The 23,519-nt window shown below is 38.2% G+C and overlaps 1 protein-coding gene and 2 pseudogenes across 2 annotated transcripts in view; 2 read left to right on the forward strand and 1 right to left on the reverse strand.

Annotated features, from left to right (window-relative positions):
* Positions 1 to 688: 688 nt before the first annotated feature.
* LOC100602625 lies at positions 689 to 1,792 on the reverse strand (annotated as a pseudogene).
* An 8,985-nt stretch (positions 1,793 to 10,777) lies between these two features.
* On the forward strand, positions 10,778 to 12,457 carry LOC115836686 (annotated as a pseudogene). Its single transcript, XR_004031688.1, has one exon. The product of XR_004031688.1 is annotated as a TAR DNA-binding protein 43 pseudogene (transcript).
* Positions 12,458 to 16,341: 3,884 nt separating this feature from the next.
* Positions 16,342 to 23,519, forward strand: part of ZBTB41 (zinc finger and BTB domain containing 41) — a 57,857-nt gene continuing 50,679 nt past the window's right edge. The window contains exons 1-2 of the mRNA XM_030818702.1: positions 16,342 to 16,429; positions 17,062 to 18,298. Of these exons, the coding sequence (XP_030674562.1) occupies positions 17,179 to 18,298 (1,120 nt within the window). The 5' untranslated portion in view covers positions 16,342 to 16,429; positions 17,062 to 17,178. The remainder of the gene's footprint in view (positions 16,430 to 17,061; positions 18,299 to 23,519) is intronic.

Here is a 23,519-nt window from a genome sequence, read left to right on the forward strand (position 1 = left end):
TTAGATAAATGTAATATTTTTAGTATCCATACTAGAACGTATGGGTCACCAAACTTGAAGAAGAAGTTTAAAAAACAGCCATCCTTTGTCAATCAGAAAAAGTTCCAAAACTAAGTGACTGTATAAGCACATCCATATTTTAGGGCTATTCAAAGTTAAAAACCTTTTCTTTTGTTTCAGAGATACTTACATCAAATGAAGACATTTACAAATTGTTCATAGTATACATACAACAGCCCAAATATGATTTTCACTGTGTAAAGAAGTTAACTGTGTGTAAAGAATGTGTAAAGAAGTTAAACATCATATGCTGTGTAAAGAAGTTAAACATCATAAGTTTCTCTAATAAATTCAGTGCATTTTTCCATAATAAATAACACAAGTTATTTTAAATGTTTTAATTTCTTTCAGTGTGTATTTCCAAACGCATTAAAGGGAATGAAATCATGTTATTAAATGGCTATGATATATTTCAGTATATTATGGAATCTACGCCGTACAGTTTGATTCATATGAATACTATAATTCACTCTAAAAAAAAAAACCACAGGCACACACAAAATAGAGAACAAATGTGAGCTTTTAATAAATTTAAAGTATACTATCTACTTTAAACCACAATGTATGATATGTTTTAACAAAACAGCCAATTTCCAAACCCCTTTTCTAATTCTGGCACAAGGAATATTCAATCTATTCGAGTCTTCCAGTTTGTAATCCTGTAAATGATGCTATCATATCCAGGATCCATGTTCCAAATATTGTAAGAAGTGATAATCACAGCCAGGGCCAAGGCAATCATTATCCAAAGTATCATCTTGAAAATCACTGAATATTCAAAATTATATGCAAGGTTATAGGGACTTGCTGGGTCCTTCACTTATTTTGCCTCAAAGATAGTCCTTGTGTTCTTCATAAGGGAGGTGTCAAATGACTTAATAGTGACTAACTCTACCACTGCATTCCCGCCATAAATATTGTACATGTTATCTGCAAACTTTTGCAGAGCGTCAACAGGATTTTAGAAGCAACTCTGAATTGTTCAGTCTTCCCCGTAATGCTTCCCAATTTCATCCAAACCTGCCAGCTCCAGTGAATATAAATTAGGAGAATGATCCTTGGCTAGATGCTTACGACAAGACACCAAGCTTTAAATATCATGTAGCACTTGGAGTTCAGAAAGAAAGAGCAGGTCAACTCCATTGTTCCTACTCAGAGAATTCAGGGGAAGTGAACTGAGAATGGAGTTTTCCTGAAACAAGTAATTATGGAGCTGTCCTAAGGTGACTGAAAGGTCTTCAAACACTGAGTTTGCCTTCTCTACCAAATACACTCTTTCCTCACTACGAGCCAACTGCAAAACAACAGGAGTTTCCTCAGACAATAAAGAGCGAATGGAATTTGCAACACTGTCAAGACCAAAAGGAACTGCATTCTCCAAAGGGTATGAAATGACACTGCCTGGTGGTAGAGCCAGTTTGTCCACTCCCTTCACCATCACCATGACGGTAGCCCGAGGACGATGAAATAGGTCACCTACTGCAAGTCTTGGCCAAGAAAGGTTTTCCTTCACAGAGAAGGCCATGGACAATGCAGCCACGTCCGGGATTCACTCTCCTGGTATAAACCAATTTCCATTTCTGAAAATAACAGACCAGGAACTAAACTCGTTCCCTCAAACACCCGCCACCAACGGCAGGAGCACGACAAACACAGTCATGGTGCCGCTGCAGCCGCGCAGTGCAGGGCAACAAGGAGCGGGCCAGCGGGACACGGGCAAGCACTGCGGTGTGACTGGGTGATGGCATTAGGACTCATCCTGACTCCTGGGTCTTGTCCTTTCATTGCCTAAAGGAATATTTTTTTTAAAAAGTAAAAAATAAAATTATACCTGTATATATTGAATATTTTCTTAAAGAATATCCTCCACTATGTATTTGATATAGAAATATTTTATAGATATTCCTGTGAGCAAAGATTTTGGTTGGAAAGAACTATAGTTGCCCAATATTGGAAGAGGAATTTTAAAAAATGGTTAAATAAAAATTGAAGCTTCACCTATTCTTGTCATAAATGGAAGAGAGGAGGAGCAGGGCAAGGAAAATAGTACTTCCAGGCACTGATCATATGTCAGGATCAGGGCTAGGTGGTTAGATACACAAAGTCATTCCACTACCACCCAACCCCAATTTTATAGTGATTCAAAACAGGTTCATACAGCCTCTTTATTCTTTTTTTTTAACTAAAGTCCTCTTAATGACAAAGGAAATTGAATATGGGCTGCAAGAAGTATGAAGGCATATCCCACAGCTACTACTAATCAGTGAGAAATGTCTTTATTTTTTAAATTTGTCAGGCAAATGTTTCATCCTACTTCAAAATATATGTGCTTTTTGTCAGTGTAAAAAATGTTTATTACTGCTAGTAAAATTATTTTTCAGAAAGAATTGAAACACTGAGCACATCTCTCCATTTTTCACTCCAGTCTGAGGAGCATAAAAGCTAATACTAACAGAATGTGATGAGGTATGGTTTGAACACAGAGGGTCTTGACTCTAAAACTGAACTCATCCTACAATATCCTACACTAATTCTATAGTTATTGAATCTTTCCAACCAAAATCTTTGCTCACCCCTTGTTTTATCTTCCCCTGTTTCTTGTGAATCAGTGGCATACTATCAGGCAGTTATCACCTAAAACTGAGGCCCTTAACTGTCATTTCTGCTAGAAGCTGGCTTTATTCCTCATTGGCTCTCTTCTCTCTACCACAACATGGCCTCTAAAAATCTATTTCCTCATAAACACTTGATATTGTTTGTCTTTATACTTTATACTTTCAGTTATTCTAATGGATGTATAGTGGTATCTCATTGTGGTTTTAATTTGCATCTTCCTTAAAATGCAAATTAAAGATAAAAGAGATCTTTCCCTGTGCTCATCTTCTTTCATGAATTATCTATTTAAATATTTTGTTCATTTTATATTAGTATATGTGTTTTGTCTCATTGATTAGTTAAGAGTTCTTTTTAAATTCTAGATATAAGTTCTTTGCTAGATACATGCTTGTCAAATGTCTTTTACCAATGTGTGGCCTGCTTTTTTATTTTCTTAACATTGTCTTTTGAAAAACAAATTTTAATATTGATGAATTTCAATTTGTTGATGTCTTTAATTCTATAGATTAATTTGATAACAATTAACATATTCATAATATGGATTTTTCCAATCTATGAATATGGCATACTATTGTCTGAAATAACCCCCAAATTTTATAAGCTGAAACCTAATCCCCTTTGTGGTGGCATTAAGAGGCAAGGCATTTTGGAAAGTGATTTTCATGAGAGCTCCACCTTATAATAAAAGGACCAGAGGTAACTAGCTTAGCCCTCCTGCCTTCTGCCACATGAGCACACAGTGTTCACCTCTTCTGCCATGTGAGGACACAGCAAGAAAACACTCACCAGACACTGATTGCTGGCCCCTTGATCTTGGACTTCCCAGACTTCAGAACTGTGAGAAATAAATTTCTATTGTATGTAAGTTACCCAATCTGTGGTGTCTTGTTACAGTGGCACAGACTAAGGAAGCACATTTCTTCAATTATTAAGTCTTCTTTAATTTCTCTGGGTGGTGGTTAGGAAACAATGGCTGTTGGTATGCCAAATCCAACCTGTGATTTATTTGGTGTGGTTCACAAAATAATTTTTACAGTTTTAACATGTTGTTAGAATGCAGAAGAAAGTGAGATAAACACTAAAATATTTCATATTTGCTTCTTATAAAAATGTTTTCCAGCCCCTGTCATAGAGAATTGTGTATAAATGTTGAACATAATTCATTAGATTCACTTCCAGGTATTTTACGTTTGTGATGCTACTGAAAAACATCTGTTTATGATTAAGCTTATTTAAAATGTTATATTTCTGGTACAAAGTATTTGCTCAATATATATTCTATTGAATAAATGAAGAAAAACATTTTCATCTTTAGAAATAAACTTGTGAAACAGCTTGTTAAAGATGTTAAGGCCATGAGAGATCAGCAAAAGGAAGACACTGGAAAGAGATTCTAGAGTGTGTAGCTCCCCTTTCTTTCTTGGCCTTCTGCAGACTATACTCTCTCCTATGGGCCCTTGTCCCACCTGTTACTTTCTCTGACAAAAACTTCTGGCATCTTAGAGACATGGATGTTGGTACTACATGAATGAAGAAATCATATGACATTGTTTTCAAGTTCTATTTTCTTAATTTTCATTGCTGGTGTATTAGTCATGGTTTTCCAGAGAAGCAGAAGCAATAGGCTCTTAGATAGGTAGACTGATTGTTTGATTGACTGGAAGGAATTGGCTCACATGATTGTGGGGGTTGGCCAGTCTAAAATCCATGGGACAGGTCCACAGATGGGAAATCCTGGTAAGAGTTGATGTTCCAGTCTTGAGAGTGAATTCCGCAGGACAGCAAGCTGAAAACTCAGTTAGGGTTTCTACCTTGAATTCCTGGAGAGAATTTCTTTTTCTTCATGAAAACTGTCCTTGCTCTTAAGGCCTTCAATTGATTGAATGAGGCCTACCACATTATGGAGGGTAATTTTCTTTACTCAAAGTCTCCTTATTTGCCTGTTAATCACATATAAAACACCCATCCACAGCAACATCCTCAGGATGTTTGACCACATAATTGGGCACCACAGCCTAGCCAAGTTGACAAATAAAATGAACCATCCCAGTTGTTACTGGTAAATACTATTTTATTTTGTACTTCAATGTTACATCCTGCAACTTCATTAACTAATAATTTCTCCATAGGGAAAATATGGTGAATAGGGGGCAGGACTAATTTCCAGCTCCCACTTGGATGGACAGAGCAGTGTGTGGAGGCTCACACTGTGAACTTTTGCTCCAAGAACTACCATAGGAACATACCAGGAAAGCTGAGATAATTCACAGACCCTTTGAAAGAAGCAGATAGCTGCCCTGGGATACAGTGGAAAAACTGTGAATGCCCAAAGTGTGAATGTGTAAAAGGGGGATCATCTGCCTCCAAATACATACTCCCACTGGGGAACCTGAAGGTCCAGATCACAGAAGGATTTGAACTTACCTGGAGCTGAGACAAATTTAGAGAGCTGAGCGAAATACGGGAGTAGAAGACGCAGCAAGAAGAGCCCTATGAGCATTCTTGGTCCCCGGGGAAGCCATTTCTGACTTTGTCTCACAGGGGTTTTTGGAAAGGGTTGCCAGGGGAACTGGGAAAAGACCGCAGGAGAGGCCAGGTGTTGTGGCTCACACCTGTAATCCCAGCACTTTGGGAGGCTGAAGCAGGCAGATAACCTGAGGTAAGGAGTTCAAGACCAGCCTGGCCAACATGGGGAAACCCTGTCCCTACTAAAAATACAAAAAATTAGCCAGGCATGGTGGCACTCGCCTGTAGTCCCAACTACTCAGGAGGCTGAGGCAGGAGAACTGCTTGAGCCTGGGAGGTAGAGGTTGCAGTGAGCCAAGATCGCCACCACTGCACTCCAGCCTCGGCGACAGAGCGAGACTCCATCTCAAAAAAACAAAACAAAACAAAAACGGCAAGAGAAGGAAACTTCCAGCTGAACAATTTTGATTGAATGCAAAGTTTCTGGACAGAACCTGGGAGAAGGAGCAAATTGGGAGTGCAGACACAGCACAGAAGCTGAGGCATGTGGGGAGGCATAAACCCTGAAAGCTCTGCTTGCTTTCTCAGTTGGGAGGCTAGTAGCCTAGGGTAAGTTCTCAGCCCTGCTCACATGCCGTCTGGAAATAAACTTGGTGCTGTTGGCGGGGCATGGTGGAAGTGAGACTGGACTTTTGGGCTGTGTGGGAGCTGGGTGAGGTCTGTAAGTGCCGGCTTTCCCTCACTTTCTTGGTGACCTACATGCAGCAGAAGCAGCCATAATTGCCCTGGGAACGTAACTCCATTGGCCTGAGAACCACACCCCCATCCCTACCGCAGCCACAGCAAACCCTGACCAAGGAGAGTCTGAGCTCAGACACACCTAACCCTACCCCCATCTGATGGTCTTTCTCTACCTGCCCTGGTAGCCAAAGACAATGCACATAGTTCTTTGGGAGCTCTATGGCTCGTCTAATGCCTGAGCCTAGGGCAAGTTTGTATCCTTCCTACACAACCGGAGGTGATGTGGTCTTGAAAGCATCACCTCCTGGCTAGAGGCCAACCAACAGAAAATCAACATATTTAACAAAAATACAACCAAGTACCCTCACAGAGTCCACTTCACTCCCCTGCTACCTACACCAGAGCAGATGCTGGTATCCACAGCTGAGAAACCTGAAGACAGTTCACATCACGGGACTCTGCGCAGACACTTCTGGAGCCTGGTAGCTCCACTGGGTGGCTACATCCAGAAGAAAGATAAAAATCATTGCAGTTTGGCTCTGAGGAAACCACATACCTAGGGGAAGGGGAAGAGCACCACAATAAGGGAGCACTCCATGGGATAGAGGAATCTGAACAGCAGCCCTTGAGCCCCAGATCTTCTCTCTAACATAGTCTACCCAAAAGAGAAGTAACCAGAAAAACAATTCTGGTAATATGGCAAAACAAGGTTCTTTAACAACACAAAAAGATCACACTAGCTCAACATCAATGGATCCAAACCAAGAAGAAAACTCTGAATTGCCAGAAAAAGAATTCAGAAAGTTGATTATTAAGTAATTAAGGGGGTACCAGAGAAAGGTGAAGTCCAACTTAGTGAAATATAAAAACAGATACAAGATATGAAGGGAACAATCTTCAGTGAAATAGATAGTATAAATAAAAAAACAATCACAACTGCTGGAAATGAAGGACATACTTAGAGAAATGCAAAATACACTGGAAAATCCCAGCAATAGAATTGAACAGGTAGAAGAAAGAAATTCAGAGCTCAAAGACAAGGCTTTTGAATTAACTCAATCCAACCAAGACAAAGAAAAAGTAATTTAAAAAAAGAACATACCTTCTAAGAATTTTGGGATTATGTTAAATGACCAAACCTAGGAATAACTGGTGTTCCTAAGGAAGAAGAGAAATCTAGAGAAATATAAAATTTTGGAAAACACACTTAAGGGACTAATCAAAAAAAAATTTCCCCAGTCTTGCTAGAGACATAGACATCCAAATACAAGAAGCTCAAAGAACACCTGGGAAATTTATTGCAAAAAGATAATCACCTGGGCACATAGTCATAAGGTTATCTAAAGTCTAGATGAAGGAAAGAATCTTAAGAGCCATGAGGCAAAAGTATCAGGTAACCCTTGAAGGAAAACCTATCAGAAAAAGAGCAGATTTCTCAGCAGAAACCCTACAAGCTAGAAGGGATTGGGGTCCTATCTTTACCCTCCTTAAACGAAATAATTATCAGCCAAGAATTTTGTATCCAGCAAAACTAAGATTCATAACTGAAGATTCATACAGTCTTTTTTTAGTCTTTTTTAAGATTCATAACTGAAGATTCATACAGTCTTTTTTTAGGCAAACAAATGCTGAGAGAATTCACCACTACCAAGCACTACAAGAACTGCTAAAAAGAGCTCTAAATCTTGGAACAAATCCTCAAAATACGCCAAAATAAAACCTCCTTAAAGCATAAATCTCACAGTATCTATAAAATAAAAACACAATGAGAAAAAAAAAGCAAGGTATTCAGGCAACAAACAGCACAATGAATAGAATAGTACCTCACATCTCAATAGTAATGTTGAATGTAAATGGCCAAAATGCTCCACTTGAAAGATACAGAATGGCAGAATGGATAAGAATTCATCAACCAAGTGTCTGCTGTCTTCAAGAGATTCAACATATAAGGAAGGGCAGGAAAAAGATATTCCATGCAAATGGACACCAAAAGCAAGGAGGAATAGCTATTCATATATCAGACAAAACAAACTTTAAAGCAACAGCAGTTAAAAAAGACAAAGAGGGAAATTATATAATGATAAAAGGCCTTGTCCAACAGGAAAATATTACAGTCCTAAATATACATACACCTAATACTGGAGCTTCTACATTTACAAAGCAATTACTACTAGACCTAAGAAATGAGATAGATGGCAACACAGTAATATTGGGGGACTTCAATACTCCATTGACAGCACTAGACAGGTTATCAAGACAGAAATTAAACAAAGAAAAAATGGATTTAAACTATACTTTAGAACAAATGGACTTAAAAGATATTTACAGAACATTCTACCCAACAACTACAGAATGTATCATCAGCACATGGTACATTCTCCAAGATAGACCATATGATAGGCCACAAAATGAGTCTCAATAAATTTAAGAAAACTGAAATTATGAAAGTACTCTTTCAGATCACAGTGAAATAAAATTAGAAATCAACTCCAAAAGAAACCCTCAAAACCATGGAAATTAAATAACTCACTCCTGAATGATCACTGGGTCAACAATGAAATCAAGATGGAAATTTAAAAATTTTCTGAACTGAACAATAATAGTGACACAAGCTATCAAAACCTCTGGGATACAGCAAAAGCAGTGCTAAGAGGAAAGTTCATAGCCTTAAATACCTACATAATAAAGTCTGAAAGAGCACAAATAGACAATCTAAGGTCACACCTCAAGGAACTAAAGAAACAAGAACAAACCAAACCTAAACCCAGCAGAAGAAAACAAGTAACAAAGATCAGAGCAGAACTAAATGATATTGAAACAAAAAAAATACGAAAGATAAATAAAACAAAACCTCATTTTTTGAAAAGATAAATAAAATTGATAGACCACTAGTGAAGAGGTTAAACAAGAAAAAGGAGAAGATCAAATTAAGCACAATTAGAAATGAAATGGGAGATATTACAACGGACACCACAGAAATACAAAAGATCATTGAAGGCTACTGTGTACATCTTTATGTGCATAAACTAGAAAACCTAGAGGAGATGGATAAATACCTGGAAATGTACAACCCTCCCAGCTTAAACCAGGAAGAATTAGAAACTCTGAAGGGACCAATAACAAGCAGTGAAATTGAAATGGTAATTTAAAAACTGCCTACAAAAAAAAAAAAAAAAAAAAAGTCCAGGACCAGATGGATTTGCAGCTGAATTCTATCAGACATTGAATGAGAAATTGGTACCAATCCTACTGACATTATTCCACAAGACAGAGAAAGAGGGAATCCTCCCTAAATAATTCTATGAAGCCAGTATCACCCTAATACCAAAACCAGGAAAGGATATAACAAAAAAGAACACTACAGATCAATATCCCTGATGAAAACAGATGCAAAAATCCTCAACAAAATACTAGTTAACCAAATCCAACAGCATATGGAAAAGATAATCCACCATGATCCAATGGGTTTCATACCAGAGATGCAGGGATGGTTTAACATACGCAAGTCAATAAATGCGATACACCATGTAAACAGAATTCAAAACAAAAGTCACATAATCATCTTAATAGACGCAGAAAATGCATTTTACAAAATCCAGCATCCCTTTATGATTAAAACCTTCAGCAAAATTGGCATAGAAGGGACATACCTTAACATAATAAAAGCTATCTATGACAAATTCACAGCCAACATTATACTGAATGGGGAAAAGCTGAAAGCATTCCCCCTGAGAACTGGAACAAAATAACGATGCCCGCTCTCACCACTTCTATTCAACACAGTACTGCAAGTCTGAGCCAGAGCAATCAGACAAGAAATAAATAAAGGACATCCAAATCAGTGAAGAAGTCAAACTGTTGCTGCTTGCTGATGATATGATACCTAGAAAACCCTACACACTACTCCAAAAAGCTCCTAGAATTGATAAATGAATTAAGCAAAGTTTTAGGATACAAAATTAATGTACACAAATCAGTAGCTTTGCTATACACCAACAGCGTCCAAGCTGAGAATCAAATCAGTAACTCAACCCCTTTTACAATAGCTGCAAAAAAATAAAATAAAATTCTTGGGAATACACCTAACCAAGGAGGTGATCCTCATCTCTCACCTTATAAAAAAACTAACTCAAGATGGATCAAAGACTTAAATCTAAGACATGAAACCATAAAAATTCTAGAAGATAACATTGGAAAAACTCTTATAGACATTGGCTTAGGCAAAGACTTCATGACCAAGAACCCAAAAGCAAATGCAACAAAAACAAAGATAAATAGATGGGGCTTAATTAAACTAAAAGTTTCTGCACAGCAAAAGAAACAATCAGCAGAGTATACAGACAACACACAGAGTGGGAGAAAATCTTCGAAATCTCTACATCTGATGAAGGACTAATATCCAGAATCTACAAGGAACTCAAACAAATTGGTAAGAAAAAAAAATTCCATCAAAAAGTGGGCTACAGACATCAATAGATAATCCTCAAAAGAAGATATACAAATGGCCAACAAACATATGAAAAAATGCTCAACATCACTAATGATCAGCGAAATACAAATCAAAAGCACAATGTGATACCACCTTAATCCTGCAAGAATGGCCATAATCAAAAAATAAAAAAAAATAGATGTTGGCGGGGACATGGTGAAAAGGGAACACTTTTACACTACTGGTGGGAATGTAAACTAGTACAACCGCTATGGAAAAGCGGAGGAGATTCCTTAAAGAACTACCAGTTAATCCAGCAATCCCACTCCTGGGTATCTACCCAGAGGAAAAGAAGTCATTATACGAAAAATATATTTGCACACGCAGGCTTGTAGCAGCATAATTCGCAAATGCAAAAATATGGAACCAGCCCAAGTGCCCATCAATCAACGAGTAGATAAAGAAATTGTGGGGGAGCAAAGCGGTGGCTGGGCTGTGCTTGTGTTCGTCGTTGCCTCGGTGTTCCTGTCGGGCTTCCCAGCAGCGGCCTAGCGGGAAAAGTAAAAGATGTCTGAATATATTCAGGTAACCGAAGATGAGAACGATGAGCCCATTGAAATACCATCGGAAGACAATGGGACAGTGCTGCTGTCCACGGTTACAGCCCAGTTTCCAGGGGCGTGTGGGCTTCGCTACAGGAATCCAGTGTCTCAGTGTATGAGAGGTGTCCGGCTGGTAGAAGGAATCCTGCATGCCCCAGATGCTGGCTGGGGAAATCTGGTGTATGTTGTCAACTATCCGAAAGATAACAAAAGAAAAATGGATGAGACAGATGCTTCATCAGCAGTGAAAGTGAAAAGAGCAGTCCAGAAAACATCCGATTTAATAGTGTTGGGTCTCCCATGGAAAACAACTGAACAGGACCTGAAAGAGTATTTTAGTACCTTTGGAGAAGTTCTTATGGTTCAGGTCAAGAAAGATCTTAAGACTGGTCATTCGAAGGGATTTGGCTTTGTTCGTTTTACGGAATATGAAACACAGGTGAAAGTAATGTCACAGCGACATATGATAGATGGACGATGGTGTGACTGTAAACTTCCTAATTCTAAGCAAAGCCAAGATGAGCCTTTGAGAAGCAGAAAAGTGTTTGTGGGGCGCTGTACAGAGGACATGACTGAGGATGAGCTGCGGGAGTTCTTCTCTCAGTACAGGGATGTGATGGATGTCTTCATCCCCAAGCCATTCAGGGCCTTTGCCTTTGTTACATTTGCAGATGATCAGATTGCGCAGTCTCTTTGTGGAGAGGACTTGATCATTAAAGGAATCAGCGTTCATATATCCAATGCCGAACCTAAGCACAATAGCAATAGACAGTTAGAAAGAAGTGGAAGATTTGGTGGTAATCCAGGTGGCTTTGGGAATCAGGGTGGATTTGGTAATAGCAGAGGGGGTGCAGCTGGTTTGGGAAACAATCAAGGTAGTAATATGGGTGGTGGGATGAACTTTGGTGCGTTCAGCATTAATCCAGCCATGATGGCTGCCGCCCAGGCAGCACTACAGAGCAGTTGGGGTATGATGGGCATGTTAGCCAGCCAGCAGAACCAGTCAGGCCCATCGGGTAATAACCAAAGCCAAGGCAACATGCAGAGGGAGCCAAACCAGGCCTTCGGTTCTGGAAATAACTCTTATAGTGGTTCTAATTCTGGTGCAGCAATTGGTTGGGGATCAGCATCAAATGCAGGGTCGGGCAGTGGTTTTAATGGAGGCTTTGGCTCAAGCATGGATTCTAAGTCTTCTGGCTGGGGAATGTAGACAGTAGGGTTGTGGTTGGTTGGTATAGAATGGTGGGAATTCAAATTTTTCTAAACTCATGGTAAGTATATTGTAAAATACATATGTACTAAGAATTTTCAAAATTGTTTTGTTCAGTGTGGAGTATATTCAGCAGTATTTTTGACATTTTTCTTTAGAAAAAGGAAGAGCTAAAGGAATTTTATAAGTTTTGTTACATGAAAGGTTGAAATATTGAGTGGTTGAAAGTGAACTGCTGTTTGCCTGATTGGTAAACCAACATACTACAATTGATATCAAAAGGTTTCTCCTGTAATATTTTATCCCTGGACTTGTCAAGTGAATTCTTTGCATGTTCAAAATGGAAACCATTGATTAGAACTACATTCTTTACCCCTTGTTTTAATTTGAACCCCACCATATGGATTTTTTTCCTCAAGAAATCTCCTTTTAGGAGATCATGGTGTCACAGTGTTTGGTTCTTTTGTTTTGTTTTTTAACACTTGTCTCCCCTCATATGCAAAAGTACAATATGAAGCCTTCATTTAATCTCTGCAGTTCATCTCATTTCAAATGTTTATGGAAGAAGCACTTCATTGAAAGTAGTGCTGTAAATATTCTGCCATAGGAATACTTCTGTCTACATGCTTTCTCATTCAAGAATTCGTCATCACGCATCACAGGCCGCGTCTTTGACAGTGGGTGTCCCATTTTTATCCGCTACTCTTTATTTCATGGAGTCGTATCAACACTATGAACGCAAGGCTGTGATATGGAACCAGAAGGCTGTCTGAACTTTTGAAACCTTGTGTGGGATTGATTGTGGTGTCGAGGCATGAAAGGCTAGTATGAGCGAGAAAAGGAGAGAGCACGTGCAGAGACTTGGTGGTGCATAATGGATATTTTTTAACTTGGCGAGATGTGTCTCTCAATCCTGTGGCTTTGGTGAGAGAGTGTGCAGAGAGCAATGATAGCAAATAATGTACGAATGTTTTTTGCATTCAAAGGACATCCACATCTGTTGGAAGACTTTTAAGTGAGTTTTTGTTCTTAGATAACCCACATTAGTTGAATGTGTTAAGTGAAATGATACTTGTACTCCCCCTACCCCTTTGTCAACTGCTGTGAATGCTGTATGGTGTGTGTTCTCTTCTGTTACTGATATGTAAGTGTGGCAATGTGAACTGAACTGATGGGCTGAGACATGGACTGAGCTTGTGGTGTGCTTTGCAGGAGGATTGAGCAGAGTTCACAGTGAGCTCAGGTGTTCAAAGAAGGTGGAAGTTCTAATTCTGTTAGCTACCATAAGAATCTGTTTGCTGCAGTTCTGTGTCTTGCTTGGATGCTTTTTATAAGAGTTGTTATTGTTGGAAATTCTTAAATAAAACTGATTTAAATAAAAAAAAAGAAATTGTGGTATACATATATATTATGGATTACTACTCAGCTATAAAAAGGAACGAAATAATGGCATTCGCAGCAACATGGATTGGAGACAATTATTCTAGGTGAAGTTACTCGGGAATGGAAAACCAAATATCGTTATGTTCTCACTCATAAGTGGGAGCTAAACTATGAGGATGCAAAGGCATAAGAATGATACAATGGACTCTGGGGATTCAGGGAAAGGGTGGGAGGGGGGTGAGGGATAAAAGGCTACACATTGGGTATAGTGTATACTACTTGGATGATGGGTGCACCAAAATCTCAGAAATCACCACTAAAGAACTTATTCATGTAACCAAATACCACCTGTTCCCCCAAACATATTGAAATTAAAAAGTCAAAAATAATCCATAGGATTTAAAACCATTTTTTCTAAATATCTAAATATGTCACCAACATACTTAAATAATGATAATTTTAGTCTTCCTTTCCAAAACTTATACGTTCTATTTCTTACTTATGCTTATTTCTCCTAGGTAAGGCCTCTATTAAAATGTCAAGTAGGCCAGGCGCCATGGCTCACACCTATAAGCCCAGCTCTTTGGGAGGCCAAGGCGGGTGGATCACAGTTCAAGACCAGCCTGGCCAACATAACGAAAACCCCTCTCTACTGAAAATACAAAAATTAGCCCGGTGTGGTGGCATGTGCATGTAGTCACACTACTCAGGAGGCTGAGGCAGGAGAATTGCTTAAACCTGGGAGGCGGAGGTTGCAGTGAGCCAAGATAGCGCCACTGCACTCCAGCCTGGGCGACAGAGCGAGACTGTCTCAAAAAAGAAAAAAAAAGTCAAGTAATGATAGAAGGCATACTTGGTTTATTCTCAAATTCTGTGGATGTTTTCAATCTTTCATTAAGTGTGATATTTGCTATATTTAAAAATTTTTCAGTAGCTTCTATTTATATTAAGCCATTTTCTATTCCTTGTTTGAGATTTTTAAAAAATCATGTGTTAAATTTATCAAATATTTTTATGCATCTATTGAGGTGATCAATGGTTTACATCTTTCATTCTGTTAATATGAAGAATTACACGTTTATTTTTAAATGCTAACTAAATCTTTCATTCCTTTATTAAATCCAATTCAGTTGTATCTCTCTCTGTCACACACACACACAGACACACACACACACAGACACGCACCACAAACACATCCCTTGTAGGTCTACGATTTTTGCACCTAATTTTATGAGTTTCACCTATAATGTTCATTTCCTGCAACGTATTTTCAACTTTGGGTATAATCATTATGCTTGTCTCATAAAATGAGATGTGACCTGCCCCTGCCACCCATTTTAAATTTTTTGAAGAGTTGGGTAAAACTGGCAATATCAAATCTTTCCAAAAGTTTCTAAACCTTTTACATATCCCAACACCCAAATTTTTGTTCTATTGGTTCTCTTTCTTGTATATTTCACTATTTCATTATTTGCTCTTATCAGAATTTTTTTCTATTTCTTTGGATTTATATTTTTCTATCTTGGATCAGCCCTTCTGTTTTAATAAAAACACATATCCATCAATGTTCTAAGTACTAAGATAATGATAGCTTTCACTTCTAAATTATTCTTTTAATCTGCTTAGTTATTTTTGATAATTTTTTCATTTTCCTTTATTTCTTTAAATATACTTGTTTCTGATAATTGCAGTATCTGCAGACTACCATCCTTTTTCTATCTTGGTTTTACATTTTTCTCTTCAGTGTGGCTAGTTTTTGTGGGATGAGTCTCACAGGTGATATAAATCTTTGTGCAAATCCATGTGAATGTGAGTTTTTGCTAGGAATTTTCATGAAAGGCTTAAAAATTTTATTTTTTCAATTCCCAAGAAAATCGGAGACAGACAAGTTTCTTCATAGCCTCCTCCTGTTTGCCGGTGGGGAGTCCACCTCTGCAGGAGTTCTTCCATGGAGTGCGGCCCTTCTAGATGTCAGGTTATATGTGTATGGGAGGGACGAGTGGGTGGGGGGAAGAAAATTAGGCCACCCATTCTATTTTGTCTCAGCCTTCATCTTATATTCCTTATGCCTGTAAAATCACACGCTCTAGGACCTTGCTCTTCATAATACCAGTCCTCAGATCAATGATATCAGCACCTCCTGGGACTCAGAAATCCAAAATCTCAGGCACTAGCTCCAAAAGTTGTCCTTGTGGATTTTTCTTTACTTTTTGTTTCGGCTTCCTTTCCTGTCCTACCAGCTTTACGCTTATATATACATTTTTCTATTTTTTTTTCTGTGTACAATGATAGGTATAATTTTTTTTCTTAGTAATCGCGTTTAGATTTAGCCGTTTAAGTCAGAAAAATAACGAAACGAGATCAGCATCGCTGAGTTCTTTCGTGCACGCCAGTAGGTTAGCTGGAACTGGCTTCTGGCAGTTGCTGTTTGGTAGATTACAAACTATTAAATACACTAGTGAGGATGAAATCCATTCGTGCTACTGCACCTCGGCAAACTACTTCTAAACTGCGTCAATCCTCCCCTCTCCCATTGCCCTCCCTCAGCAAAGCCTCACGGTTTCGATCGGGGTAGGCCACCGAGCCACTGCGAAAACCCGGAGTAACGGATTAGGGGTGTAGCTAAGGTCTCCGAGGGAGCACGGGGAACTTAAAGAGCATGCGTAAAGCGGGGTGCGCGCACATGCGCACTCGTTCGCGCAGGGCCGCGCGCCGGTCTCTCAGGAGGGCTTGGAGGCTGCGCGAGCGGTTGACGTGTTCGGTGGTTGCGGAGGCGGCGGAGCTCTGGGAGGGGAAGGAGCGGAGGGAGGGGAGGGGGTGGTGAGGTGGGGGGCTGAACCCGGAAGTGGGTAGGCGCAGGAGCGAGCGCGCCCAGAGTGGAGCTCAGCTGCTGGGAGCCAGCGGGGGAGCCTTGGGTTCCCGGTAATGGATCTGTGGGGCGTTTTCCCAGGGAAACTGGGTGGGAAGGGTAGCGGGATCGCCGACTACAAGCGCATTCTCCGCCTCGCCAGGGCCTGGGAAAGCTCTTCTGCTTCCTTTAGTCGTTCCTCTGGTTGACCCCACTTGTGCTCTGCGCCCCTCCTGGGGCCGTCTCTCACCGGGTGGCTTTGGCTGAGGGACGCTCTCTATTCCTGAAGAGCTGTGCCTTGCCTGCCCGAGAAAAGCATGTTAATGGAGAGAGTCGGATCTCGCGGCTGCCACGGCCTTATTGTCACCATCCCAGCACCCCTAAACCACGACTTCAGCCTCCTCAACCCGCACCGTCAACGATCTTGGAAGATCTCTCCCATTTCTGCCCGGGTATTTTCACCCTGTTCGTGAATCAGGCCTGGAAGGTGTGCCTGGGTTCCTTTAAAATTATTCTTTTGTTGGCTGCCTTTTCTAAACCCGGCCCTCCTTGTTCTCCGCCCCAAAATCTTTGCCACGAATGAGTGTAAGCTGTGATTTTATCATCATTTAGTTATAATTAGAAAGAATTCGTTGATGATTGCCGTTGGCTGATTTAGCATTGCTTTGCCATGGAGTTATTTTACGTGGTTCTCACTCTTTTGCAGACCATGAAACCCTTGGGCACGCCCCTTCAGAAGCTGTTATCCAAGACAATCTAGTTTTCCTTTATAAATCACTTAAGACACTTATGAAGTTTCTTGTTCTGAAATTGCTGTACTGCAATGAAGAAGAGGAGAAAGGTTACTTCAAATCTTGAGAAGATCCATCTAGGCTATCATAAAGATTCTTCAGAAGGAAATGTTGCAGTGGAGTGTGACCAAGTGACCTATACTCATTCTGCAGAAAGACCAACTCCTGAAGCTCTTCACTGTTATCAGGAACTTCCTCCCTCTCCAGATCAGAGAAAGCTTTTAAGTTCTTTGCAGTATAATAAGAATTTGCTAAAATATTTAAATGATGATAGGCAGAAGCAACCATCTTTTTGTGATTTACTTATCATAGTGGAAGGAAAAGAATTTAGTGCACATAAAGTAGTCGTTGCTGTCGGCAGTAGTTATTTTCATGCGTGTTTGAGCAAAAATCCAAGCACTGATGTTGTCACACTGGATCACGTAACACATTCAGTTTTTCAGCATTTGCTTGAATTTCTTTATACATCAGAATTTTTTGTGTACAAATATGAAATACCTCTTGTTTTAGAGGCTGCAAAATTTTTGGACATTATAGATGCAGTGAAGTTGTTAAATAACGAAAATGTTGCCCCTTTTCATTCAGAGCTAACTGAAAAGTCATCACCAGAAGAAACACTAAATGAATTAACTGGAAGACTATCAAATAATCATCAGTGCAAATTCTGTAGTAGACATTTTTGTTATAAAAAGTCTTTAGAGAATCATTTGGCTAAAACCCATAGGTCCCTTTTATTAGGGAAAAAACATGGGTTAAAAATGCTGGAGAGAAGTTTCTCCGCAAGAAGATCAAAAAGGAATCGGAAGTGCCCTGTTAAGTTTGATGACACCAGTGATGATGAACAGGAAAGTGGAGATGGGTCAGACAATTTGAATCAAGAAAATTTTGATAAGGAGAAGTCAGATAGAAATGATTCTGAGGACCCTGGTAGTGAATATAATGCTGAAGAAGATGAGCTAGAGGAGGAGATGTCAGATGAATACTCTGACATTGAAGAACAAAGTGAAAAGGATCATAATGATGCAGAAGAAGAACCTGAGCCTGGTGATTCTGTAGGAAATATTCATGAGGGGTTAACTCCAGTGGTCATTCAGAACAGCAACAAAAAAATATTGCAGTGTCCTAAATGTGATAAAACGTTTGACCGAATAGGTAAGAAAAGAAAACTTGTTCTCTATCTCTAATCACTTTTCATGGATATTTTAAAGGTGATAAATAAAAACTAAACTTGGAAAGTAACTTCTAAAAAGACTGCTTAAGTAGGGAGAATACCTTGGTTTTCAATAGTGTTTATCCTGTTACTTTAAATTTGTTGTGATTCAGGAATTAATTTAAGTATTTATATTAGCCTTTACTTTTCTTCATGTCCCAGTGACACATCATTAGATCATGTATTTGCTATGAAAGACTCCAGAGTGTCAATAATTATCATGTAGAGCTTTGATTTATATGCCGGTTTAATTCCAGTGATAAGTACTATTTTTAACTCATTAAAAAAAGTAGATTATATTAGATTTAATAATGTGTATACTGTTTTCCCCGTGCATGGTAATATATGAGTTATAAATGTTGTCACTTTTCCAGTATCTAGCACTATTTAATAGAAAGGGATGTTTTATATTAAACTATGGTGAAGGATAAAATTGAAATGAATGTAATTTAATACTGTAGATAGAGACTTTAGGAAGTATCCTAGTTAGTAGCACTCTAGTTATATTATACATGTGACCTTAGCCAAAAGGCCAAGAAGCTTTGGTTGTTATAATAATGAATACATCCATTTTTTTCTATTAGAAAAGAATTTGTAGGAAATGTAGTCTGTCACTTTAAGTTTTATGTCAGTACATGTTTAATTTCAAGTTGTCTAATATTTGCTAGGTAAGATAATTCTTGGAAGCGTCTTAGATGAACTGTTCTAATGTGAACTTTTCAACTGCAACAATTAAGCTTCGAGGTAAATTGAAGTTATGAAATTGTGAAATATAGTCTACCACATATAATGATAAAAAAAACATTAGTGCAATCTGACCTGGTAAAATTACTTACCCAGTTTAATATATCCCCATATGTCTTACAGTGTTAACTTACTTATGTTATTGATATAGGCGGAAATTGGTTTTATAAGGAATTGGTGATCATTTGCTGTAAAAAAATGTTGCATTATACGCTGACATAACAGTGGTATCTACTTTTTTGTTTTTTATAATGTTTTTTGGAATAATTTTCTCTGAATCAGAATACTTTGGACAATCTAATTTAATAATTATTAATATTTTAACTGAGGCTGTGTGTAAACATGAATAAAATAACTTCTTCAGTAACAATTCCAAGAGCATATGTATACAAGTAAGTTGTTAAAGTTAGACTGGATAAAATGCTGTTGTAGAACTGTAAACAAATACTGTGAAGATATGTATAGAGGTGAGAACAGCTTTTGGGCTGAAGTACCTGAGAACATTGCATCTTTCCAATGGACTTCTTAGACTTTGTACTCTTAGTGCATGCTTCCTGTATTCTGCCTTAATTGTCTTAATTTGACTTGGAGATGAGTGAATAGGGATGAGTTCACAAATGGTATTGTAGGTGCAATGCAAATATCTCAAACTGTCCCACTGAACACTATTCCCGTGACATGCTATATAAGAGAAGGCTTCTGTGTTCAAGTAAGATTGGGAACTATATAATTCACAATCTGTTTTAACTGTCCGATTCTCTAGTAAAGAAACCTGTTGATTTTGCTTAACCCAGTATTTCCTTAAATCGTTTTACCACAAGATACTTTGGAGGTACTTCTTTGAGCATCCTAGGAAACTAGAGTTTTCTGCACAATTTGGGAAAACACTGCTCAAGATTGAGGTGCTGATTTACTAAGAGGAGGACATTTTGCTCCTTCCTTCCTTCCTTCCTTCCTTCCTTCCTTCCTTCCTTCCTTCCTTCTTTCCTTCCTTCCTTCCTCCTTCCCTCCCTCCCTCCTTCCCTCCCTCTCTCCCTCCTGTCCCCTTCCCCTTCCCCTTCCTTTTTTTCCAAGTTCAGCCCAGATAATTGTGGGAATCAATAGGTCACACTGTAGGTTTATTTCCAACTGACCTTTCTGAATATATTTTACATTATGCCACTCTTTTATCCATTCCTCTCTTTTATTTAGCCCTGCTGCTTGCTTTTCACCAGTAGTTTCTCATCTCTATTACCTTAGTATATCGATATCTATGTCTATCTATATCTTATTCATATATCGCTAGTTAAAAAGCCTGAGTTATAGTAATATAAGACTGCTTGGGTTTTTTGGAATCCTGTTCTTGGGTGAGTTACTTAACCTGTCTGTGTTTTTGTTTCCTCATAAGTAAAGTGAGATGATGCTAATGTGATGCTAATAGTACCTTCTCATGGGATAGGGAAAGGTTATTATGAGGATTAAATGGGGTAATTCTAGGGAATCACTTAAAATATTGCACAAAATGTAGGTGTTCTAGCATATTTATTGTCTCTAAGCTGCCAAACATTATTAAACAAATATGAAATGATATATTCTCTGTCATCAAGAACCTTAGAGTTTAATGGGTACATGAAAAGGACACAATCATGTTACAATAAAGATAATTTTATCAGGATAAGTATAGAAGACTAAGGAAATCAGGAGAAGTGTCTCAGAGCAGGTAGTATTTGAGTTGAGACTCAAAGAATAGGGAACAGTTTACAAGACAGAAGAACCAGCATGTGCAAAGGCATTGAGGTATGTTGTATTCTGGAAATTGCTCAAGTGTGAGTGGTTTCAAGGTGGTCAGGGAGACATAGTGAAAATAACAGGAGATGAAGGTGGGCAAGAAAGTGGTGGTCAGATTTTGTATGTCTTGTATGCTCTATAGAGGCGTATACTCTGGACAATCTAATTTAACTAGACTGGACTTTATTCAGTAGGTGATAGGGACTGTTGAAAAGAATTTTACAAAGGAAACCATGGCCTATAAGAATTTTAGAAAGATCATGGTGGCTTCAGTGTGGAGAAGGAAATTGGAAAAAGGGATGAAAAAAGAGTCAGGGAGACAAGAAGGAGCATATAACAAAGGACCAGAATGATAATGTTGCTTAGACTTGGAAGATGAGTGGCGTTGGGAGTGGGATGTAGAATGAGAGTAAAGCAAAGAGTTACAATACACTGAATGTAGACTAAGTGGACTGGTGATGGGTAGAATGAAAAGAATATGTAGCAGAAGATCCATGTGTCTTAAGTGTCCTCTCTTACCATCTTTATTATTAGAAGTACAGTTTATTTAAAAAAATAACAACACAGGAGTTCGTGCGCCACCTTCCCATTATTCTCATATCATCCACATTCCTTTTGTAGAATTTTAAAATGCCACCCAGATTTTGGGGTATTTATCTGTCTTAGATTGTGAGCCTGGGGGTTATGTATCTTACTCTTGGCTAGTATTCTTTGTAACATCTCAGGTCATTTCAAACAAATTTTTAGTAAGCACTTGTTTATTTGAACTAAGTTGAAAAGTTGGTATCTGGCTTGACTTTGGGCTTGTAAGAAGCCAATTAGCCTTCTTTAAGCTTCTAACTTGGCTTCTTTGGGGTGGGTTTATGAGAGATGCATAAGCTTTGAGACCTTCTGCTGGAACCATTAGTTCCACAATATGTAATCTACTAATTTGATTCCATTACTTTGCATCTTTTATCCTTTCTTCCAGTTAACATTTTTCCTTAGGCTACCGACTGGGCTGTCTTCTTCTCAGCAAATTATCATGCAAATGACAGTCCTTTGACCTTTCCCCTTATACCAAAAACCTAGTGGATAAACAGGCAAAAATAGGGAGATGACAGATGGGGTGAGAGAGAAAATTTGGATAATTCATCTTTTTTATTGTTTCCACAGAGAACTAAAATCTTTCCTTAGATTAAATTCACAATCTCTTCTAGAGGTAGAACATGTTTTATACCTTAAAAAAAAATGTGACTAGTCCATCCTGCAGATATTCCACTTAGTTCTTAATAGAAAAGGGTTATAACATGGCACAACTCTCTAAGGCTAAGTATTTTAATTACATATTCTTTGGAGTAACTCATATGAATATTTCAAGGTACATTTTAAGATGTAGCAATATCAGATATATAATGAACTCATCTGGTGATATTTCTCTTTGTAAAAACTGCATACAAAATCTAACATTGGCAATTTTATATGACCCATGTGGGAATAAATTCTGTGTAAGGTCAAATTTGTTCATGTGAAAATATCTTTAATTTATGACTTCTGATTTGAGACATGATTCATATTGGGATTCAGTTCAGAAAAATGCTGTGGATAAAATTTCTTATGTTATAAAATGTTATGTATTTTCTGTTCAGGATCAGGAATGCTTGGGTGTAGTTTAATATTCTGTGAAGGAATACTGTTTTTTAAATTGAAACTTTGATAAGTTTGAGGTGAACATTTTGATTTATACATTATTATTGAATGCCCCACTCCATAAAAGTAGAGAAACACTTGTAGATGTTTACTGTTTGTGCTAAGGAGTGCCCTCCCCCTGGCAAGAAAAACAACAACAAAAAACAAACAAACAAACAAACAAAAAAAAACAAAGAAAAAACCCTACCAAATTATTTAAACATGAAAATCGAAGATTAACATATATTTTCCCACTAGTCTCTAGAGATCTACCTGGCTCTTCTGGGTCCAGCATTCCCTCAAAAGTTGTCTCTCCTGTTGTTCAGAAATTCAAATCCATGGCGATAACAGGACATGCAAAGCCTGTGTGCATAAAATTTGAATTAATAACTAAAAAATTATTTTACTCACTCAAATTTCTGTATTATCATTGGTCTGCTTGATTTTGCTGAATTTATTTGAAATGTTTTTTTAAAAAATCATGAGATTTATCTAAATTTAGCTACTTCAGTTTAAACTCCCAAACTTTCTTCTTCTTCTTCTTTTTTTTTTTTTCTTGCTTAAATCTTTCTCTCTCCTGGTCTGTAGGGTAATGGAAGCTTACTAGTCAAAGTGATTTTAGTTTTTGATTTAACTGCCATTTCAATGACTTCAGTATTTAGCTATAAGTAACTTAATTTTTATTTGCATGCATAGAAGAAATTCTCAATTTTAAATAGAGGGAAAATGCTGCTAATTGTTAATTTAACATCTTTTCAGCAAAGACATTTTCATAGCAAGTAAATGATTTGTTGAAAAATTTTTCATACTTTAAGATTTTTATTATGCTGCTACTTTTGTTAGAAATAAAAATGAGGGCCGGGTGCAGTTTCTCCTGCCTGTAATCCCAGCACTTTGAGAGGCCGAGGTGGGCGGATCACTTGAGGTCAGGAGTTCGAGACCAGCCTGACCAATATGATGAAACCCCGTCTCTATGAAAAATAC

Source organism: Nomascus leucogenys, chromosome 9, assembly GCF_006542625.1.
Source record: "Nomascus leucogenys isolate Asia chromosome 9, Asia_NLE_v1, whole genome shotgun sequence".
NCBI lineage: Eukaryota > Metazoa > Chordata > Mammalia > Primates > Hylobatidae > Nomascus > Nomascus leucogenys.